Source organism: Diadema antillarum, unplaced genomic scaffold (assembly GCF_040938485.1).
Source record: "Diadema antillarum isolate AM-2024a unplaced genomic scaffold, OU_Dant_1.0 seq00000589_RagTag, whole genome shotgun sequence".
Lineage (NCBI taxonomy): Eukaryota > Metazoa > Echinodermata > Echinoidea > Diadematoida > Diadematidae > Diadema > Diadema antillarum.
Genome location: NW_027271521.1, coordinates 681,467 through 700,565, shown reverse-complemented (window position 1 = coordinate 700,565; position 19,099 = coordinate 681,467). Strand labels below are relative to the sequence as shown.

The window sequence follows — 19,099 nt, the reverse complement described above, 5'->3', positions numbered from 1 at the left end:
GCCTTCCCACGTATTCCATAATGCGATAACTTATAAAGTAAAATGTTATGATTGATTGTATCGAAGGCCTTGGAGAAGTCCAAAAAAATACTAATTAAATGAGCGTGGTTGTCAATTGCGTTAACCACGTTATCAACGAAATGAAGAATTGCATGAATAGTGCTATGTTTTTCTCGAAATCCAAACTGAGACTTTGTAAAAATTTTATGCAAATTAAAAAAATTAATAATTCTAGTATAAATTATTTTTTCTAATACTTTAGACAATGAAGATAATAAAGAAATTGGGCGATAATTACTGATATCCAGTTTGTCACCCTTCTTATATATTGGTATTACTTTCGCCAATTTCATTTTATCAGGAAATATACCATGAGAAATTGATAAATTAAAGATATGAGTCAAAGGGTCTGCAATTGCAGATATGACTCCTTTAAGAATACAATTATCAATACCATCATAACCGGAACTGCGCTTATTTTTAACAGAAGAAACAATATCAATAATTTCATACCTATTCGTTGGAATAAAAAAAACAGAATTTGGGTTACATTGACCTAAAAATTCAGTAAAATTTTGTTTTGTGGCCGGGATATCTTGAGCAAGCGATTCACCTATCTGAGAAAAATAAGAGTTAAAAACATTGGCAATATCAACAGAATTGTTAATCAAATTATCATCCGATTTAATCTGATCAATCTCTACTTTTTTACTCTGTATATTCATCGCCCGGTTTAAAACTTTCCAGGTATTTTTAATATCAAACTGAAATTTTGACAACTGTCGTGAATAATAATTTTTCTTCTCAAAACGTAAAATTCTGATTAGTGTATTTTTATAAGATGTGTATTTCCTTTTCGATTGATCAGTATTTTCCATTTTGTATTTATAATATAAACGATTTTTTCTGTTAATTGAGCGAAGAATTGATTAAGTTATCCACGGTAACCTAGGAGTCTTCTTATAATCCATTCTTTTCTTTTGTTTAGGAATTATATCATCCAAAAAACAATTCAAAATATTCATAAAATTGTCAAAAGACAAATTAACATCGTCACTGTCATATACTCGTGACCAATCTGCATTATCAAGAGCGGCATCAAGACTGGCCAACTTTTCAGGGGACACTCTACGTTTAAATAAAGGAAATGAAGATTTGGAGTCATTAACAAGCGTTCTCAAAGTAAAGGAAGTCATTATTGGAAAATGATCCGTTATATCTGAAAGAATTATAAAAGAGTCGGGGAGGGGTAAAACATTACAAAACATATTATCAATGAGAGTAGCCGAATGATCTGTAACCCGAGTCGGTTTGGAAATTTCATTTCATTTCATTTTTTATTTCATTTCCGGCCAAACCATATAATATGACATTGCATATACACAAAGTCAGTACAAAGTAACTTTTACATGTCCAAATGAAATTTAAATACATGTCATTTGTTCACATGAAACAAAAAACATATTTTGGTAGAAGAAGTACAAGGACAAAATGTGACTGAATCATAACAAAGAAAAGGTCGGAAATGGAGGGGACTGCTAAAAAGCCAAGCTTGTAGAATGCAGTCCCCTCGGAGTCGCTTTATAATAGTAATACACGAGACATTTTAACATAATCCACGGGAACCAGAACACAAAACGAGTACGCACTCAAACGCACACACATATAACACAGTAACAAAGCAGCTCTCTTACATACACGTGGAAAGGATAAAAAGGAGATAGAAAGGGACAGGAAGACAGAGGGAAGGGCAAAGGAGAAGAGTATTGGGGGTCGATGCAGGACACAGGAAGTTGTTTTCATATGAATGATATAACATAATGGTTATGAAATAAAGTAAACAAAATAAAGGCGTTAGCAGCAAGAGAAATCAGTTAGGAGCTTTCAGAATGCAAATCCCCAGTAATATAAGAATTAATAAGCATTTTCTTTAATTTTAAAGTAAAAGTGTTGAAACTTAAAGATTCTTTTATACTGCTGTCAAGGGAATTCCAGAGTTTAGGTCCAGCGAAGGAGAATATAGACTTTGCAAAAATTGTCCTAGACAGTGGTAAATGGAATTCATTGGTTTGTCTAGTGGGGTATGAATGTACAGTTTTATTTTGGATAAACATAGAGTCAAACACCAAAGGAAGGGAGTGATTCATTAATTTGTACATAAACTGACCTAAATTCAAACAATATAAATCCTTAAATTTTAAATTAATGAGGGGCAGAAAGGAAGAAGACAAAAGCGTTTCGAGAAACTCACTTGAAGAATGATCATTTCCTGATTTCAACAAATCAATGTTATAATCGGCAAGTAAAAAACAGTCCTTGTTTCGAATTATTGGATTTTTTGCCAAATCTGCAATATAAGTAAAAAAATCTACAATATTTGAATTGGGAGGTCTATATATAATTCCAACTACCACATTCTTACATCCTGGAATACTAAGTTCAATGAAAAGAGATTCAACGGTACTATCCATTCTGCAGATATCGCTGTGAATAACACATTTAAAAGAACTTGAGACATAAAATGCAGCGCCACCTCCACTCCTGTCAGATCTGTTATTAATATACATATTATATCCGTCGATAGCAAAAGAGTTTTCAGACGACGCGGTTAGCCAAGTTTCACTCAGACCAATGACAGAGCATGATTGAGTGTGATCAGATTCTAATAAAAACTGTAACTCATCAAAATGCTTATTTAAACTCCTTATGTTTAGATGCAGCAAAGAAAACGTGTCTTTAGAAAAACTATGATACATATCTTTACATTCATTAACAGTTATATAATTACATAGCGGGTTCTGAATTGAATCATCAAAATCATAAGTAAATTCAGGAGCTGATGAATTCAAATTATCGGCTGCGAAATTATCATAGGGAGTTGCATGTGTAACTGGTACTCCATCAACTAAATCAGATTCGGATGTTGTGTGTCTAAATAATTCAAAAAAATCATCATTCGACATAGAATGAAACGGTGCATTTACGAAATCAGCCATAGTAAATAATGATATGGTCTGAAATAGAGTTCTGAGTTACCAGCAAAAGTGTGAAGAGGAAGCGTGCGATAGAAAAGGAAAGCGGCCAACAGGCAACGTGTGACAAAGCACGTGAACAATTCGATACACGTAGCAATGTGCAATGCTGGCGTAGGAGTCTTGATGTAGGGATGATCGCTTCGAGGAAGGTGGAGTGGGAGTAAGAAAAAGCAGAATGGGTTGAACGAGAGAGACCAATAATGGCGAGGGAGACAAACACAGAACAAATAGAACAAGTAAACGAAGATGCATGTACAACGGGTGTCTGGGTGGGCATCCAAACTGAAAGCAAAAGACATATATATAGAAAAAGTTGGGCTGAAAATAAAGAAAGAAAAGGAAGCAAATAACAAAACTCAACTGTTGGAATGAAAGAACATATCCGCCTCGACATCATTATCAGGTATAACATGTACAATACAGTTACAGAGCCGAGCTAAACTGTTGCTGTCACCGAGCCGTGCATCTCTTCCGGGGAATGAGTTAATTACGTAAATCGAGTATGTTGCCCTACTTTGTCTAATAAAATAATACAAACGTTTTATGAACGGTATACATATGCATAAATTATCCTTGAAAAGCGAAATCAGCAGTGTTTTGTAAATCAAAGCCTGACATTACCCATACAGAAATACAGAAGGAAAAGGAGAGAAAGGGAAAAGGACGAAGAAGAAAACGAAAAAAAAAAAAATGACGGAAGGTAAGGAGGAAAAGAAACTAACAAGAAAAAGAGAAAGACTATGGGAAACTTGTCGGAAGACGTACATGCATTTATCTCGTGTTGAAAAACACATTCCACAGCGAGTGGCTGTCAACTCTGTATGAAACCGACACAAACAACAGGTGACTGTTATGGCGCGTGTGAAAATATGCATTATGTATTGAACTTAAGAACCTTGTGAAATTCACAGTACCAGGGTATGAAAGCAATGTTGCACAGCGATAGTTGGGCAATTATCAGTGCATTGCACTCAAGAGCAAGATTAAAAAAAAAAGACAAACAGACAAAAGTATGCATGCTCAAGCTTGACAAGGTATGTAAAGAACAATGGAACCTTGACGCCATGCTATGTCGTAGGAGAAATACAAAATCTTGGGCATTATAACGCCAAACGACGTGGCGGATTAGGTCCAATCTGCATAATTTAGTAAGGTCATTGCTTTCCTACTTACATAAGGCCAAATGTTGGCAAGCTTCGCTTAACATTCATGGACTGTAGCGAGCTAGTGGATACAATACTTTTTTTTTGGGGGGGGGGGGGGGGGGGGAGGGAGGGGTCTTACAAAATGCACCGGACACACACAGCCACATAGAACCTATACACCAAAGAGATGCTAAATCACCGCAATACCACAATAGCAAGACACTTCGGTGTATGGGTGTGTTAGGTCGACATTGCATCAGACAACGCTAACTTGGTAATTGGTAGCATAATGGGAACTCGACTCCATGGCGCGTCAAATTTAAACCAGACCTGCTCATTATAACTATCGACATAAGGCCTATTGGTTAGGCCTTCTGAGTTTCAGGAAATGATAAATACATCTTCAGATTCACTTTATGTGGAAATAACAACTCAGACTTGAAACACGAATACGTGTATGTTCGTGGTGAACAAAAAGAAAAAAGAATAAGTGGAGCTCAGATGCACCAACTAGGCAAAAAATACAAAAACCCTTGTCAGTCATTCTGACCTGCCGAAAAAAAGAAAAGAAATTACCGAAGCTTCCACATTCAAGTTTGACCTAGCAGTGTAGGTAATAAACAATACAAAATTTATTATTTGAGCATACAGTTGTATTGATCGAGGTAATATCTGTTCTTACTTGTAGACTGGGCAATGCAGTAAATAGACTTCATATACTGACTGCATCCTCTGACGAATAAGCATAATTTACACACCTCACTTGGTATGTAGCATTAATGACACAAATGAAGGGTGAAATAGTTATGAAATCATGCTATGGAAGAAAAACGAATTGATATATGGAAAACCGTATTCAAACCATCCATGTCCCATATATATATATATATTTTTTTTTTTTTCAGAGAAAAGCCAAAGGGTTATCATGTACATCCTTGGATGAATCGATTCTCTGTTCAAGTCAAAACTTTATATAAATGAGAAAAAAATTCAAATATAATTCAAGTCAAAACTTTATATGAAAAAAAAAATCTTTTAGCTTAAGGCAGTTAATTTATCACTGTTCTGGACTGCAACATTTCCTCTATACCCATAACAGATCACAGAAGATGAAATCTGTTCTTACTTGTAGATAGGTCAATGCAGTAAATAAACTTCATATACTGTCTGCATCTTCTGACGAATAAGCATGTACTACTGTACAAGTGTACACACCTCATTTGGTACATAGCATGTAATGACACAAATGATGGGTGAAATAATTATCAAGTCATGTAATGGGGAAAAATGAATCGATACATGGAGACCATATTCAAACCAAACATCTCCCATATTTTTTTTTTCCAGAGAAAAGCCTAAAAGTTATCATGTACATCCTTGGATGAATCAATTCTCTGAAATCAAAACTTTATATTAACCACTGTACTTGCCTGAGAGAAAAAAACTATTTTCTTTTGTAAATACCTTAAAACAGTTAGTTTGCTGTTCTAGACTACAACATTTCCTCAATACCCATAACAAATCACAGAAGATGAAATCTGTTCTTACTTGTAGACAGGTCAATGCAGTAAATAAACTTTATATACTGACTGCATCTTCTGACGAATAAGCATATTTTACTATACACACCTCATGTGGTTTGTAGCATGTAATGACACAAATGAAGGGTGAAATAATCATCAAGTCATGTAAAAGGAGAGAATGAATTGATATATGGAAACCATATTCAGACCAACCATCTCCCATATCTTTCTTTTTTTTTTTTCTCTACCCGTCCACTTCCGGGTTTCAGCTGACAAGCAAAAAAAAAAAAAAAAAGGTCCTCAGCTCATTCTCTCCCCTCCCATTGTAGTGCCTCTTACATACTTCCGGGTTGAAAAAAGTGTGGGGGCCCAAAGTGATGACACCTTATGTATTCCTTTGTATGGTGCACAAAAAGTGTGGGGGCCCGAGCCCCCACGGCCCCCACGGCCCCCACGGCTGCGCCGCCCCTGCGACAAATTGCTTCATGAAAATGTCGGACAAAACGCTTCATGAAATGCCTCCCCCCCCCCCCCCCCCCCTGATTGATTGCTGTTTCATAAGTTATACTGTCGATCTATTTCATCCATAACGGGCCGGGGGGGGGGGGGGGTTATCATTCTGCGCCACATATGTGTCGCCTCACAAATGACACAAGCGTTCCACATAATCGTAATGACGATACGAATGGCCATATATAGTATGCAATAATGATGATGATAATATTGATATTAATAATAATAATAATAATAATAATAATAATAATAATAAGAAGAAGAAGAAGAAGAAGAAGAAGAAGAAGAAGACGACGACGACGACGAAGAAGAAGAAGAATCATTATTATTCTTCTAACATTATCATTATGACTATCATGTATATCACCATTACTAGATCAAGAAAATGAAATACATTAGAAGTGGTATCAACATCCTACCGGAATGACTGTCAGTATTATCTTCATCCTCATTGATTTTACGTTAATAACCATATAAGTGATCTAGTGTTGTTAACACTATTATCTGTCATGTATGTCGTGTATTTATTCATTCATGATGTATTCTTGTTACAATTATGTCCGTTTTAGAGAGCCGAACAGACGTTTTGCTGTCATTAATTGTGTCACTACATAGTTTGTTGTTGTTGTTTTTTTCTTGCATCTTTCTACCTGCTTTTCTTTGTTCCTAACTGGCAGCATGATTATTATCATGACTAATCGTATGTCAGCATTAAATACATCATCAGAGGGCTACGATCAATGACTCGTGACGCTGGTCTCTGTGGGTAATTGTCTATATACAGCCTCGGATCATGCTCGGCAGTGGAGCATGGTTCAGCAAAAGCGTCCCGACTCGTGGGAGAGCAATACTCCGAAGTCATATCATTATGAGAATGGTTGTCCGCGGCTTAAAGGAAAACTTATCTCACATTTTGCGTTCCACTGAATGACGTTCGTGAGAAAAGAGTGAAGTTGGGGAAAAGTAAACGATGAAAGTGCCGTTGCAATCGGACAAACGTGTACAAAGTTATGACTTATCAAATTTTGACACGTTTTTCCTTTCACGAAAAAGAGATTACTTTTTACTGTCTCACAACCCTTTCTTTGCAGTTTAGACATGAGAATGATACGAAAAGCACCGCCTTTGTCAATTATACACAATTGATCTATATATCTCGAAATATATCTCGCAAACTCGTTTTCACTTAAATCATTACAGTTTCAACCCAACTTGTTTATTTGGTGTATACAAAAGTGATTTCTTTATCTCAAATGGATTTAAAAAGACAAAGAAATCTGGTGCCGCTCTGTATCATGTGCGAAAGCCAATGAAAAGAAGCATTTTGTGTGATGTTGTCACCTCTTCACTGAATTCCCATATTGCAATTTTGCCGACAGTATGCATTGTTTTCTACAAAAACATATTTAGCGTTAGAAGTTTCGTTATTTCTGAGCTTCAGTTTTATCCGACTTTACTGAACCTTATTTCATTGTTCAGTTTATTTGATTTTTTTTTAATGTTTATGCATCCTGTATTTTGTAAAAGCCATCTTTAAGCTATATTTAAGATCCTTTTTATCATGCTCTTCGCACGCTCGGGTTGTTTCCGGTTTCTTGTTCTTGCTCGGTTGAGCAAACGACGAGAATTGTGCACTGCAGCCTGTCATGAACGTTGATAATAATTGCAATTGGCTGGTACCATGGCAACGTCCGAGAGCGAACCAATCAGCTGTGACCATCCATGCATAATCAGCTGGTGACAATGTAGTTGCAAATGTTCGCGGGTTGCAGTCGTTGTAAGCTGTTTAGTCCATGCTCTCCAAGGACCACCTATTCAAAACATTATCATAGTATTGTAGCATAGTGCACATACAGTATAAGGGTGAGACTATTATACAAACGTTACAGAAAGGTCGCAGGGATGTACAATAAGCCAGCTCGGAGTTAGCTCGTGGGTACATTAGTGCGAATGACCTTTCTTTTTTTCTCTCTGTCGGTTAGGGGCACTTCTCTCGTTTTCAGAGCGGCATATCCATAAGCTTTATGTAACAATTAATAGGATTCATCAGTCCTGATTAAAAAAAAACCAACAACAACATGAACAACAACAACTTTCGTAGACAAGATGACCAAAATGATCCGTAAATTAATACTAGGGGAAAGCATCCATTTCATTATTTTGCATTGAATGCATTAACAATCTCTTTCTATTGATATTGCCAACTACCACTTTCGCTGTCAGGTGGATGGACTTACAAGCTGAAGCAGCATTTATAAGGATGACATGAATAATCATTTCATCACAGATGCTTATCCCAGTGAATTTAAAAACAAGCATGCGTGTATAGGTAAGAATGACTTTTTTCTGCTCATGCGCAGAGTGGAATTGCGAACTTGCTCGTAAAGTTTATCATGGTAGCCTACTCGTCATCATAAGATTCACTGTAGTGTGTGTTGGCTGGCATAATAGATCATGCGCGTCTTCAGGAGGGCGCTTTCACAATAAGCATGACAACACAGCATAGCATTTCTAAGTCACGTTGTAATATGTAATTTGAAGTACAATCAAATCTGTCTATAGCGTTTGACTGGAATATTGCCCTTTTTTATGCTTATTGTCGACAGGTCACTTCACCCAGCTGGTCTGGAAGAGTAGCCTTAGGGTGGGCATCGGAGTCGCCGTCAACCCGCAGAACAAGAACCAGGTCTTCTCCGTCTTCAACTACGAGCCCGCTGGGAACGTACAGGGACAATTCCCGGAGAACGTACTCCAGAAAAAGTGATCACGAGAACAACGCTCACACACACACACACACACACACACACACACACACACACAAACAAACACACACACACACGCATGCACTTATTGTACTTAATCCTCTACTTATTACATTCATACGCACGCAAACACGTGGAGGAAATAACTAGTAAAATACAACATGATCTCTTCAAAAGAGCTATATATACACGAAAATCATTTTCTATTCAAAGGTGTGAATAACATTCCTTACTGTGTTTTAATGAGAGAACACACTTCGCCCTTTCGAGTGAATTTAAAAGTTTGTATTGCATATCTGCTTTTCTTATTTCTTCTTGTTTCCCGTAGGGAAGAAAACGTTGTTATGCACACTTTTAGGATTTTTATTATGAGAGCGATATATACTTCTAGTCATGTAGATTTCATATTCAAAATGTGTTTGTGATACTTCACGAGAAATACTCTGTCTAATATCTGAGTATAGTCCTTTTTATTCTATTGTACGAAGTACTATACAAGCATCAATTAAACGATTTCATTGGTTTGCCTACCTAAAACGGCGGAAATGCACGGCGTTGTCTGAGGTTGGGTTGTATTTAAATCAATGATTATAATGTGCTCAAAGATTTTTGAAGTGTCTTTTAGAACTGAATATGTTTTATCTAGGCATCTATACCTTTTGACGAGAATGTACGGCCAATAATGTAGATGATGAATGGTTTACTACAAAATAAGTAATAATTTGATCTCTTATTAAGTTACCTTGAATGATTGAATGCTTGATTTGATAGTGAAATAGAGACTCTTGTTGCAGAATGCATGCACGTCCTGCCGAGTGACTCCTGTCAGGGAAAAATGCAATTTTCTATGAATGTACAATCATTCAGAACTGCAGTTCACGTTATATGCGCCAATGAGAATGGCGTTTCCACCGATTAACCAGGCGATATTCTAATATTGTTGTGATTGTCTTCTTATGCTATCGTTTTATGATCGCCACATACCCTTGGTATCGTCCTGAATGTTAATCGCGAGTATTAAAGAATATAGTCCCACGTGTACATCCAGATAAGGTGCTAATGTTGGTTCTAGGTTTTAAGTACAAAATGTTGGGCCCTTCTATGACTGCCAATCAGTCGTTCTTTCTTTGTCCAAGATCTTCCAGTTTTGATGTTGTTATTGTGTATTGGCATCTCTTATTGTTTACCGTAGTCATTCATTACTACTTTTTGGTTTTACTTTGAAATATCTTTGTTTTACTTAAGATGTACAGACCCAGCTCTGCATGTGCTTACAAAATACTATGACTGCATGATCTATAGGGTAGCCGTTTCAATGTCATTTTTCTCAACTTTACCAATTTACGCGAGAAAGATGTTCTTTCAGACGTATAGAACAATCAGTGTAATGGCAAGGCTGTTCTTCGGGTGTATTGTGTGGATGAATGCTGTGCTTGGATGCATGATGCCTTATACTGTTGTGACGTTTTAGATCTTATGTTGTCTGTAGAACAGTTTTGTACTTAAAGGGCTGCCAGGATGTACACGGCAACATCAGGGAGGTGAAAAAAAAAATCAGGGAGGGAACTGTTGTCCCGCAAACATTTCAGTAGGCGATGATGCCCTCCTCCATCGGGAGGCTTTTAAATTTCCTTGTCAGGACATGGAGGTGTAGACATGACTTACAGGAAGCGTCATACAGAATCATGGTGACGTATAGTAGCTTTTTGGTCGACGTGGCGTGTTGTTTCGGCTGATGTTCGTTATTCCGAAGATTCGTTAATCCGAAATCAAAATAGGGTTCGTTATTAAGCTAAAGGTTCGCTATTCCGAAACACACAAATACCGTATACGTTGATGATGTTTGTTATTAAACCCGAAGTGAAAACGGGTCGTTCATCCGAACATTTGCGGCCTTATTTCGAAGGTTCTTTATTCCAAAGGTTCGTATTACCGAAAATGAAAGAAATTGCTTATAAATATGCGAACTTTCGTATAGTGATGAACCTTATTTCGTGGATTAATGAACCCGCAGAAAATGAACATTCTTTCATTATCGGATTAATCTTCGGAATAACGAATTCTGTTTCATTTTTGGATAAACGAATCTTCGGAATAACGAACCTTATTTCACTTTTGGATTTCCGAACCTTTCGGAATAACGAACTGCAACCGTTGCTCTATGGAAATAGGTCTGTAGCTGTTCTGTTCAGATCTATATACCGATGATGCCACGGGTGGTTAAGATATATGTAAAGTGTTATTCATGACACTTCGATTAATTCGACTTTCTTTCAAACACCTTTGGAATGGAATAATGTGCCAGTGATATAGACCTAAGTGTTAGTCATGTTTTGATTTTACCGGATTGCACTGTCAGTAATATTTTCGTGAAACACATCTAATATCAGTGCGGCTGTAAGTTTTGTCTGATATAAAACAGAAGAATCATTCCATTATATTGACAATTATGATCATGACATTACGAAATCAGTTTATCCTCGTTTGCTTTAGTATTTAGTATTGCCCATTGCACCAGTAGATCAAAACTTCATCAACGGGAGACAGAACGTCTTCCTCTGTGATATTGCCTCTGACGATTCTTTACTTCCGGTCATCTTGACCAGTCAAGAAATATGTGCTTCCAGGTACATTTTGTGTGTAAAAGTCTTCGTATACAGTATCACAATCGTTCCCTGGTGACTTTTACATTGTAACATTATTTGTCGGATTTCTGTTCATGGTAAGATAAAGAAATCTGTTGCAAAATTGAAGAGCTTGCTTCCAAAAGGAGCTAAATCCATCATTTTTTCAATGGATTTGGCGCCTTTTGGTTGAAAGCTCTTCAGATATATACTGATTTAAAATTTAAATCTCAAGAGTTAGCAAGATCCCCGTTTCACGCAAGGAGCTATAGGCCTACATACTTGTACAACCTATACTATTTCGTCAACTGATAAGCAGAAGGGCGCTATTGCATTCTAAGATTTGAGCATAAATAAAAACGAAACAATCAATTTTGATGAAATAAAAACTGTACTTAATAAAAAGTATTGTTCCAAATATCGGGTAAAATAATGCCTTTGTGGTTTTTGATTTTTAATATTTTACTGAAAATGAAAATAGTTTGAAATTGACACCACAATGTAGATGAGATCGACCTCTACACTTCATAATTATGATAACAACAACTCAATACCCCTTAAAATTGCGATAACGCCCTTCTTGTTTTCAGCCGATGATGTTGTAGAGCTTGGCAATGTTAAAAATTGTCTGTGAGCGGTTCAAATCCTGCTGTGCCAATTGCCATTATTGTATGAAGATTTTGGTGTTTCTACATGACTTAATGAAATAATATTGCAACACATAATGTTAATAGTTATAATCTCTTTGGGTGCTTGCCTTCCGTTGCCATGGCAACAGCCACATCCTCATAGCTCAGTATCTTAAAATGTATCCATTTCATTGTCTTTATGTATTATGATAGATGTACAATGTATTTTGTATAGTACAGTAAGAATAAATGTAAATAGACTGCTGTGCCAAAGTCATGGATATACACATGCGTGTATGACTTTGGCACAGCAGTACTCTTCATGTTAAAGGGGATGGCTAGTAACCGATCAGTGGGAATCGGTGGGAATGCTGCATGAGGGATGATTGTTCCAATCCTTGTGGGATTCATTTAAGATTACATTATATATCTAATACTGTTGTGTGAAAATCATTTGCTTCTGAACGGTCTCAACTCTCAAGTATTCAAGTAATGTGCAGATTAATGCCCCGTCACTGACCAGGCACGCTAACCTGGAAACATTAAACTGCACATTACTTGAATATGAGACCTTTCTGAAGCAAATAATTTTCACACAACAACAGATATATAATGTACTCTTAAATTAATCCCACAAGGATTGGAACAATCATCCTTCAGCATTCCCACTGATTCCCACTGATCAGTTACTAGCCATCCCCTTTAAGGCTAACTTGAACATGGAACGGAGTTGCACATTATTGTTGTGATAATACACGTGTTTCGCCAGATCACGCATATCTTTGCGCGTTCACGATGTAATTATGTATTGAAACTTAACCACTGAGATATAATTGTGTTCAAATCATCATTCCAGAACCACTTCCGTGTTACTTGACATTTTTGTCAATACTTAAACGACTATTTGTATAATCTCTGAACCATCCCAGACACATGACGTCATCATACAACACGGGGTCAATAAAGTCGTTTGGTATATAAACATATTACTCTGCTTCAAGCGTCTTTATTTACATAGTTAAGATTCTGTACAAAGAGCAGTATGAGCTTGACTGCATATAACACATGATCATAGTTACAATTCACAGTTCTGAAAAGGACACATGCAGTCATTATTATCCAGACACCATCTTCAATACGAAAGTCGGAGCAGACAAGACAGTGTAGGCCTTAGTATAGTTGCTAGCATAGACACCTCGTTCTGTGTATCGTAGTAACTTGCTTAAAGGTGTTTGATTTGGTGAACCATTAAGAGATAAACACAGTGACGTATGACTCTGGTATGCCAACTAATCACCGTTCTCTGCGAATGCGCACAAATTGTCTACCCTAAAATGTACACCTTTCTGCCCCTGTACGTGCCTCATAGAGCGTCTGATCGGTCTATTTCAGGATGGGACGTGCACGAGTCATTTTGCACAGACGTTATCAAATGAACTTTCGTCTTTGAAAAGAAAAGATGTAAATATATAAATTGAATATTTGTGCACACTACGAATTTTAATGAGACTGTTTTGCGTTTTCTTCTTTTGCTTCCTCTTATTCTTCTTCCTCCTCTTTAATAATTCAATGATAATAAACCTTTACTGCTCACAAACAATGATTATATGCAATTTAGCACATATTCTTCCCTTACCATCTTCGTACAAACAATTAGGAGTACGCATCAATAGAATATCTATTTCTCTCTCAATTTATGCTCGCGGCATCGTTTAAGCTTCTTATTCCTTCCACAATGCAGTGCTTACAATGTGACTCAAAACATGAAACTCTTTCAATATCCAGGAGACTTTACCCCCGTCCGATCCTCCGTTTCAAATTTTCGTGACTGCAGAAGCAATCACCGAGGCCTAATTAGCATGCAATCGACAGTTTGCTATGATATTGTGTGCGTGTGTAACGACACGTCATTCATCCGCCCTTGAAGCATTTACTCCATTCGATACTCAGACGATATTGACTCAGTTAAGCCATGCCTGGTCAGGTTGCAAGCATTCGAAGTTAATGAACTCATCAAAACTACATAAAGTGATGAACGCATGGATGATGCCGTGTGGTAGATGACTACAATTTTATGTAAGCTATACTATGTGTGTGTGTGCTTGACACAGGCAGTATATTGTACTACGACGTGTCAGCACATAATGATGTTGAAGGTGCCTTTCATACCACGTTACCTTCCTAAAGCCGTTAGGTTGCATGCTCTTAATTGGTCTGAATCTTTCTTTTTTTCGGGGGGGGGGGGGGAGGGGTGGATTATTGATGCCTTTACAAAGAAAAACATGTATGTTGCAGCTAGTCAACTAAACAACGTTTAACATCGTGTAAGTCTTTCACATCTTTCTGGTCTCCTAATAAAGCAAAACAAAACAACCTCAATTTTTTTTTATAAGGCCTTTGTTTTGATATTCGTTAACTAATCTATTCCCCCGCACCCTTTTGTCGTCGTTCATATCAAAATGATTTTGTTATTATATCATAAATGACCTCGTAAAGGACCATGACAGAAAATATAAAATGGGTTTTCTGAAGTGTGTGCTCCTACTATACCTCGGCTACCAAAGTAAGAGTGCGGCTCCCGCGAAATTGTGCGTCGTCATTCTAAACTGCTCCCAAAGTTTCTCAAACAGTCAAAGAAGACTTGAATTGCGTCAATATAAATCTGCAAAAAATAATTAACTCAGTCTCACATGGATAATACCGCTCTGACTCTGCACAAATATGATACAAAGTGTGTAATTATGATATAAATACGTGAGTGGTAATGGTCGTCAATTAGTTTGCGATGAACCAGACTTCATTGTGGCGGTTGAAGAAGGTGAACGGGCTGTCGTAGCCGGCAGTGAAGTAGTAAGAGCTGTCGTACGTCTGAGAAGCGTCGAGCGCGTCGGCCAGCTCGGAGGCGGCGGAGATCCAGTCGTTTTGCGAGGCGAAGCCACCAAACGACCTGGGGTAACAAGAACCACGCAATGACTTAGTCAATGATCACGGTAATAATGATTGATTTATTGCATGCTACTGCAGTATAGGAAGCAAAATGGAATGACTTTTAGAACCACACATTAATGACATTACTGAAATCACAAACTTCGAGATAAGAGTGTGATTAGGTCCTGTATAAACAGAAGACGATTCTCTATATAGTTAACAAAACGAACGCACCCCCCTTTTTTGCAAGAGTAAGAAGAAGTTATATAATAGCAGTGATGCTAACTTCGTTCATCGACTGCTCCCCGACCCGGTTAGTCGGCAACGAAATAGACGTGAATTAAATATTGAATAGTAAATTACATGAAACATTGAAAATTGTTAATGTGAAATGTAATGACGTCAGGATTCCTATACAAAGCAGTATTGAATAAAGAAGTTTATGTTTTTCGGCAGGTGTCTGAAGCATGAGTACAAAAGAAAGAAAGAAAGAAAAAGATCAGCGAATTCATATTTAACGAATATGATTATGATTATACCGACATTGAATCTATCCATTTTCGGTTCTACCGCATAGTTTAAAGCGACACCAGCCAACACAAGAGGGCGATCTTTCACTTCTTTGAGCTCTGCCAAGTACAATTAGCCCCGTAGGCTATCGTAAGTAGTGATGTATACAACAATACTTTCACAGCGTATGACGGAATTGCCGCAAATACCATACATGGAAGATGAATAGGAGGGGGAGGAGGAGGAGGGGGGAGGGGTAGGAGATGATGAAGGGGAAACAAGAAGATAGCAAAAGAGGAGGAGCAATTGGGGGGGGGGGTTGACCAGGTAGAGCAGATGAAAGAGAGTGTGAGGCAGGGGATGAGGAAGAAAAAAATTGTGAATAAGGCAGGCCTAGAGAATGAGGAAAAGTTTATAGGAAATTACAAAAGATGAAAGGACAGTGGATGATGATGAGAGGAAAGACAAACAAGTCATAGGAGAAAGAGAAGGAGGGACAAAGGAAGAAAAAATGGATGGATAACGAGGATAAAGGCATAAAACGCTAGAGAAAAAGAAACAGAGGTCGAGGAAGAATAGAAAAGAAACAAATAAAGTGCTTGGATAATGACGAAAAGAAAAAAGAACAAGGTGCAGCACAAAGGGGAGAAGGAGGAGGAAGATGAGAAAGAGGAGAAAGAGGAAGAGGAGGAGGAGGAGAAGAAGAAGGAGGAGGATGAGAAAGAGGAAGATGAGAGGAGGAGGAGGAGGAGGGGGATAAGAAGGAGAATGGTTGGGATGAGGAGAAAGAGGAGGAGGAGGAGGAGGCCGGAGGAGGAGGAGGAGAAGAAGAAGAAGAAAGAGAAGGAGGAGAAAGAGGAAGAGGAGGAGGAGAAGGGGGATAAGAAGGAGAATGATTGGGATGAGGAGGAGGAGGAAGAAGAGGAAGAGGAAGAGGAGGTGGAGGAGGAGGAGGAGGAGGAGGTAGAGAAAGAGGAGGAGAAGGAGTGGTAGGAGCAAGAGAGTGATTAGAAGGGGAGGTTTATAGAATGGTTACAATCCAGTGTATTTAACTCACTTGACGTAAGCTCTGGAGGCCGGGTAGTTGGTGAAGAAAACGGAGGGATCGCTGGGCTGAGGTGGGTTGGACTGGACACCGAAAGGCACGAAGAAGTGGATGGTGAAGTTGCTCTCACAGGCGGGACCCTGGCCGGGGATGACTCGAGTGGCCACCGGGGCGGTCATTTCAACCTTCTCCTCTGTAAAAGGGATGAAAGTCAGACATCAATTGAACAGGAAGATATATGTGACGTATATACGTCATTGATATATCTATCATTATCATCAATATTATAATAAGTTATTACATGTGTATATGGTAAGTAACCTGTTAGTAGTAGTAATGCATTTTTTGAGTAACATTTGTTGAGTACTTGTAGCAGTATCCCTATTAACATTATTATGATATGCCTACTATATTAACTACTAACAATTATTATCACCATTACATTTGTATCATGAACATTTATATTAAAATTATCATCTTTGTCACTGCGATCATTACTATCATTTTAAAGACGCTCTTATGCTTTTCACACATATCATCACATGTTTTCAGGGGGAAATATAGTTTTGACGATGATATAGTTACTATCCAGTCTTCTTTATCCAGTTTTAAGGCATAAGAATTCTTCCCGCCATCATCTAGATAATATTAAACTTCTTTGTTTTATATACTTCGTATGCTTTTGACAAGGTATATAGGACCTTCGTATCTTTGCATATTTTTGTCATTGAATTTCGTAATCAATAACTAAAGAATGGAATCAAGTGGAAAAGATAAATTGATGCATGATGCAATCATCCGCAACAAAACAAAACACAACAAATTCAAGTTGTAGAGGGAGACAAAGTGAAGAAACTCGCATCGGAACCTTCACCCCTCTGAATAATATCTTTCTTTCTTTCAAAACAAAACAGGTAGTATGAAACAGGATGCGATTGGTATGTACAGACGTAATAACAGATAACGAAGAACTGTTATACATTTGATCTGTAACAATTGATGGCAGTTCGGATTGCTTTAATTATTTTTTCACAAGCTTACTTCGGTCATTGTGTCCGTCGATGTAGTGGAAAAGTTTGTCGAACCCCTCGCTCACTGCGCTTTCGTAGTTCATGCTCATGATTTCAGTGCTGACCCACATTGAAGCTTCATACTGGCGTTCCTCGTAGCCCTGTAAGTACATAACGAAATTCGATGTTGGGTAAAAGGCACATCTAAGGAGGTTTGTTTGTGGATTCGATTAGAACGATTATTACCTCTGCTGAATAGATCACTTACGATTAAGAACCTCGTCCCAAAGTGGAATCCGGAAATCGCGATTTTCGTTGTGATTATGATTTAGCTCATTATTTTCTTTTCAATCCGTCCTTCCTTAAGAGCATTCGGTTATGGGGAAAGAATCCTTCTTTTCTGTCTTGTCTATTATCATTGACTTTCTGTCGAAAAAAAATGTATATGACGCAGCTACACAAAGAAAATGCTTTGACAAAAATATAATGTTCAAAGTATTGCACTTTCTCTTTTTCTCAGTAACACAATGACTTTGTGAAACAAAAATTGATATCGGTTATACACTAACATGTTATATATATATATATATATATATATATATATATATATATATATATATTATGTATATTTATTCATTTAGATATATATATTTCAAATATGATAATCTATAATATACTACATCTGTATATTACATTATGTAGTGTATGTATAATATTGCATTACAATTCAATTTTGTAGTTATTGAATCGAACAAAAATCTAGCGGTGATATTGAAAATAGATTTGAATTGAGTTGAACTGTAAATCACAAAACGTACAGGGGTGTAGTCACAAATCAATCAAAGAGCGTTCGCTTTAATTCAGATATTGTTGAGTTCAGTAAATCGTACTTACTTCTCCATCGTTGATGACGGTGTATCGGGGACACTCGAGGCCCTTGCACTGCCTGGGGCCCGACTCGGACCGGGGCTGCAGGGGGGTCTTGGCCTTGGCCTCGACGGGAGCCGGGGCCTTCAGCTTGATCGCGTGGCAGAGGTTGACGGAGAGGACGACGAGGAGGACGACGCTTGCGAGAAGTCTTGCCATGGTGATATCTTGAGGATTTCTCTGTTATGAGCATAAATCATGATAGATAAAAGTGAATGTCCTTTTGGTGTTGTGTTTGAGGCTCTGACTCAAGTATACTATAATATATATATATATATATATATATATATATATATATATATATATACATATATATATATATATATATATATACATATATTTATTTATTTATATATAGTAATGAAGTTCCAGAAAGATACGCATGAATAATCTTGGACATCAAGATGTTTCACCACAATCATTTAATTCTTATATTGACCGCAGCAGT

At 37.4% G+C, this 19,099-nt stretch overlaps 2 protein-coding genes across 2 annotated transcripts in view; one reads left to right on the top strand and one right to left on the bottom strand.

Moving 5' to 3' along the window:
* The window catches only part of LOC139735642 (Golgi-associated plant pathogenesis-related protein 1-like), an 80,721-nt gene extending 71,610 nt beyond the window's left edge, over window positions 1-9,111 (top strand). Inside the window, exon 4 of the mRNA XM_071646391.1 lies at window positions 8,823-9,111. Within this exon, the coding sequence (XP_071502492.1) occupies window positions 8,823-8,980 (158 nt within the window). The 3' untranslated portion in view covers window positions 8,981-9,111. The remainder of the gene's footprint in view (window positions 1-8,822) is intronic.
* Window positions 9,112-15,006: 5,895 nt separating this feature from the next.
* Window positions 15,007-18,810, bottom strand: LOC139735646 (heme-binding protein 2-like). The gene is made up of 5 exons (XM_071646396.1): window positions 18,724-18,810; window positions 18,619-18,666; window positions 17,756-17,885; window positions 16,727-16,907; window positions 15,007-15,178 (listed from the first exon to the last, which is right to left on the bottom strand). Exons 1-5 carry the CDS (start codon window positions 18,808-18,810, stop codon window positions 15,007-15,009), a joined length of 618 nt encoding a protein of 205 aa, XP_071502497.1.
* Between the last annotated feature and the right edge of the window lie 289 nt (window positions 18,811-19,099).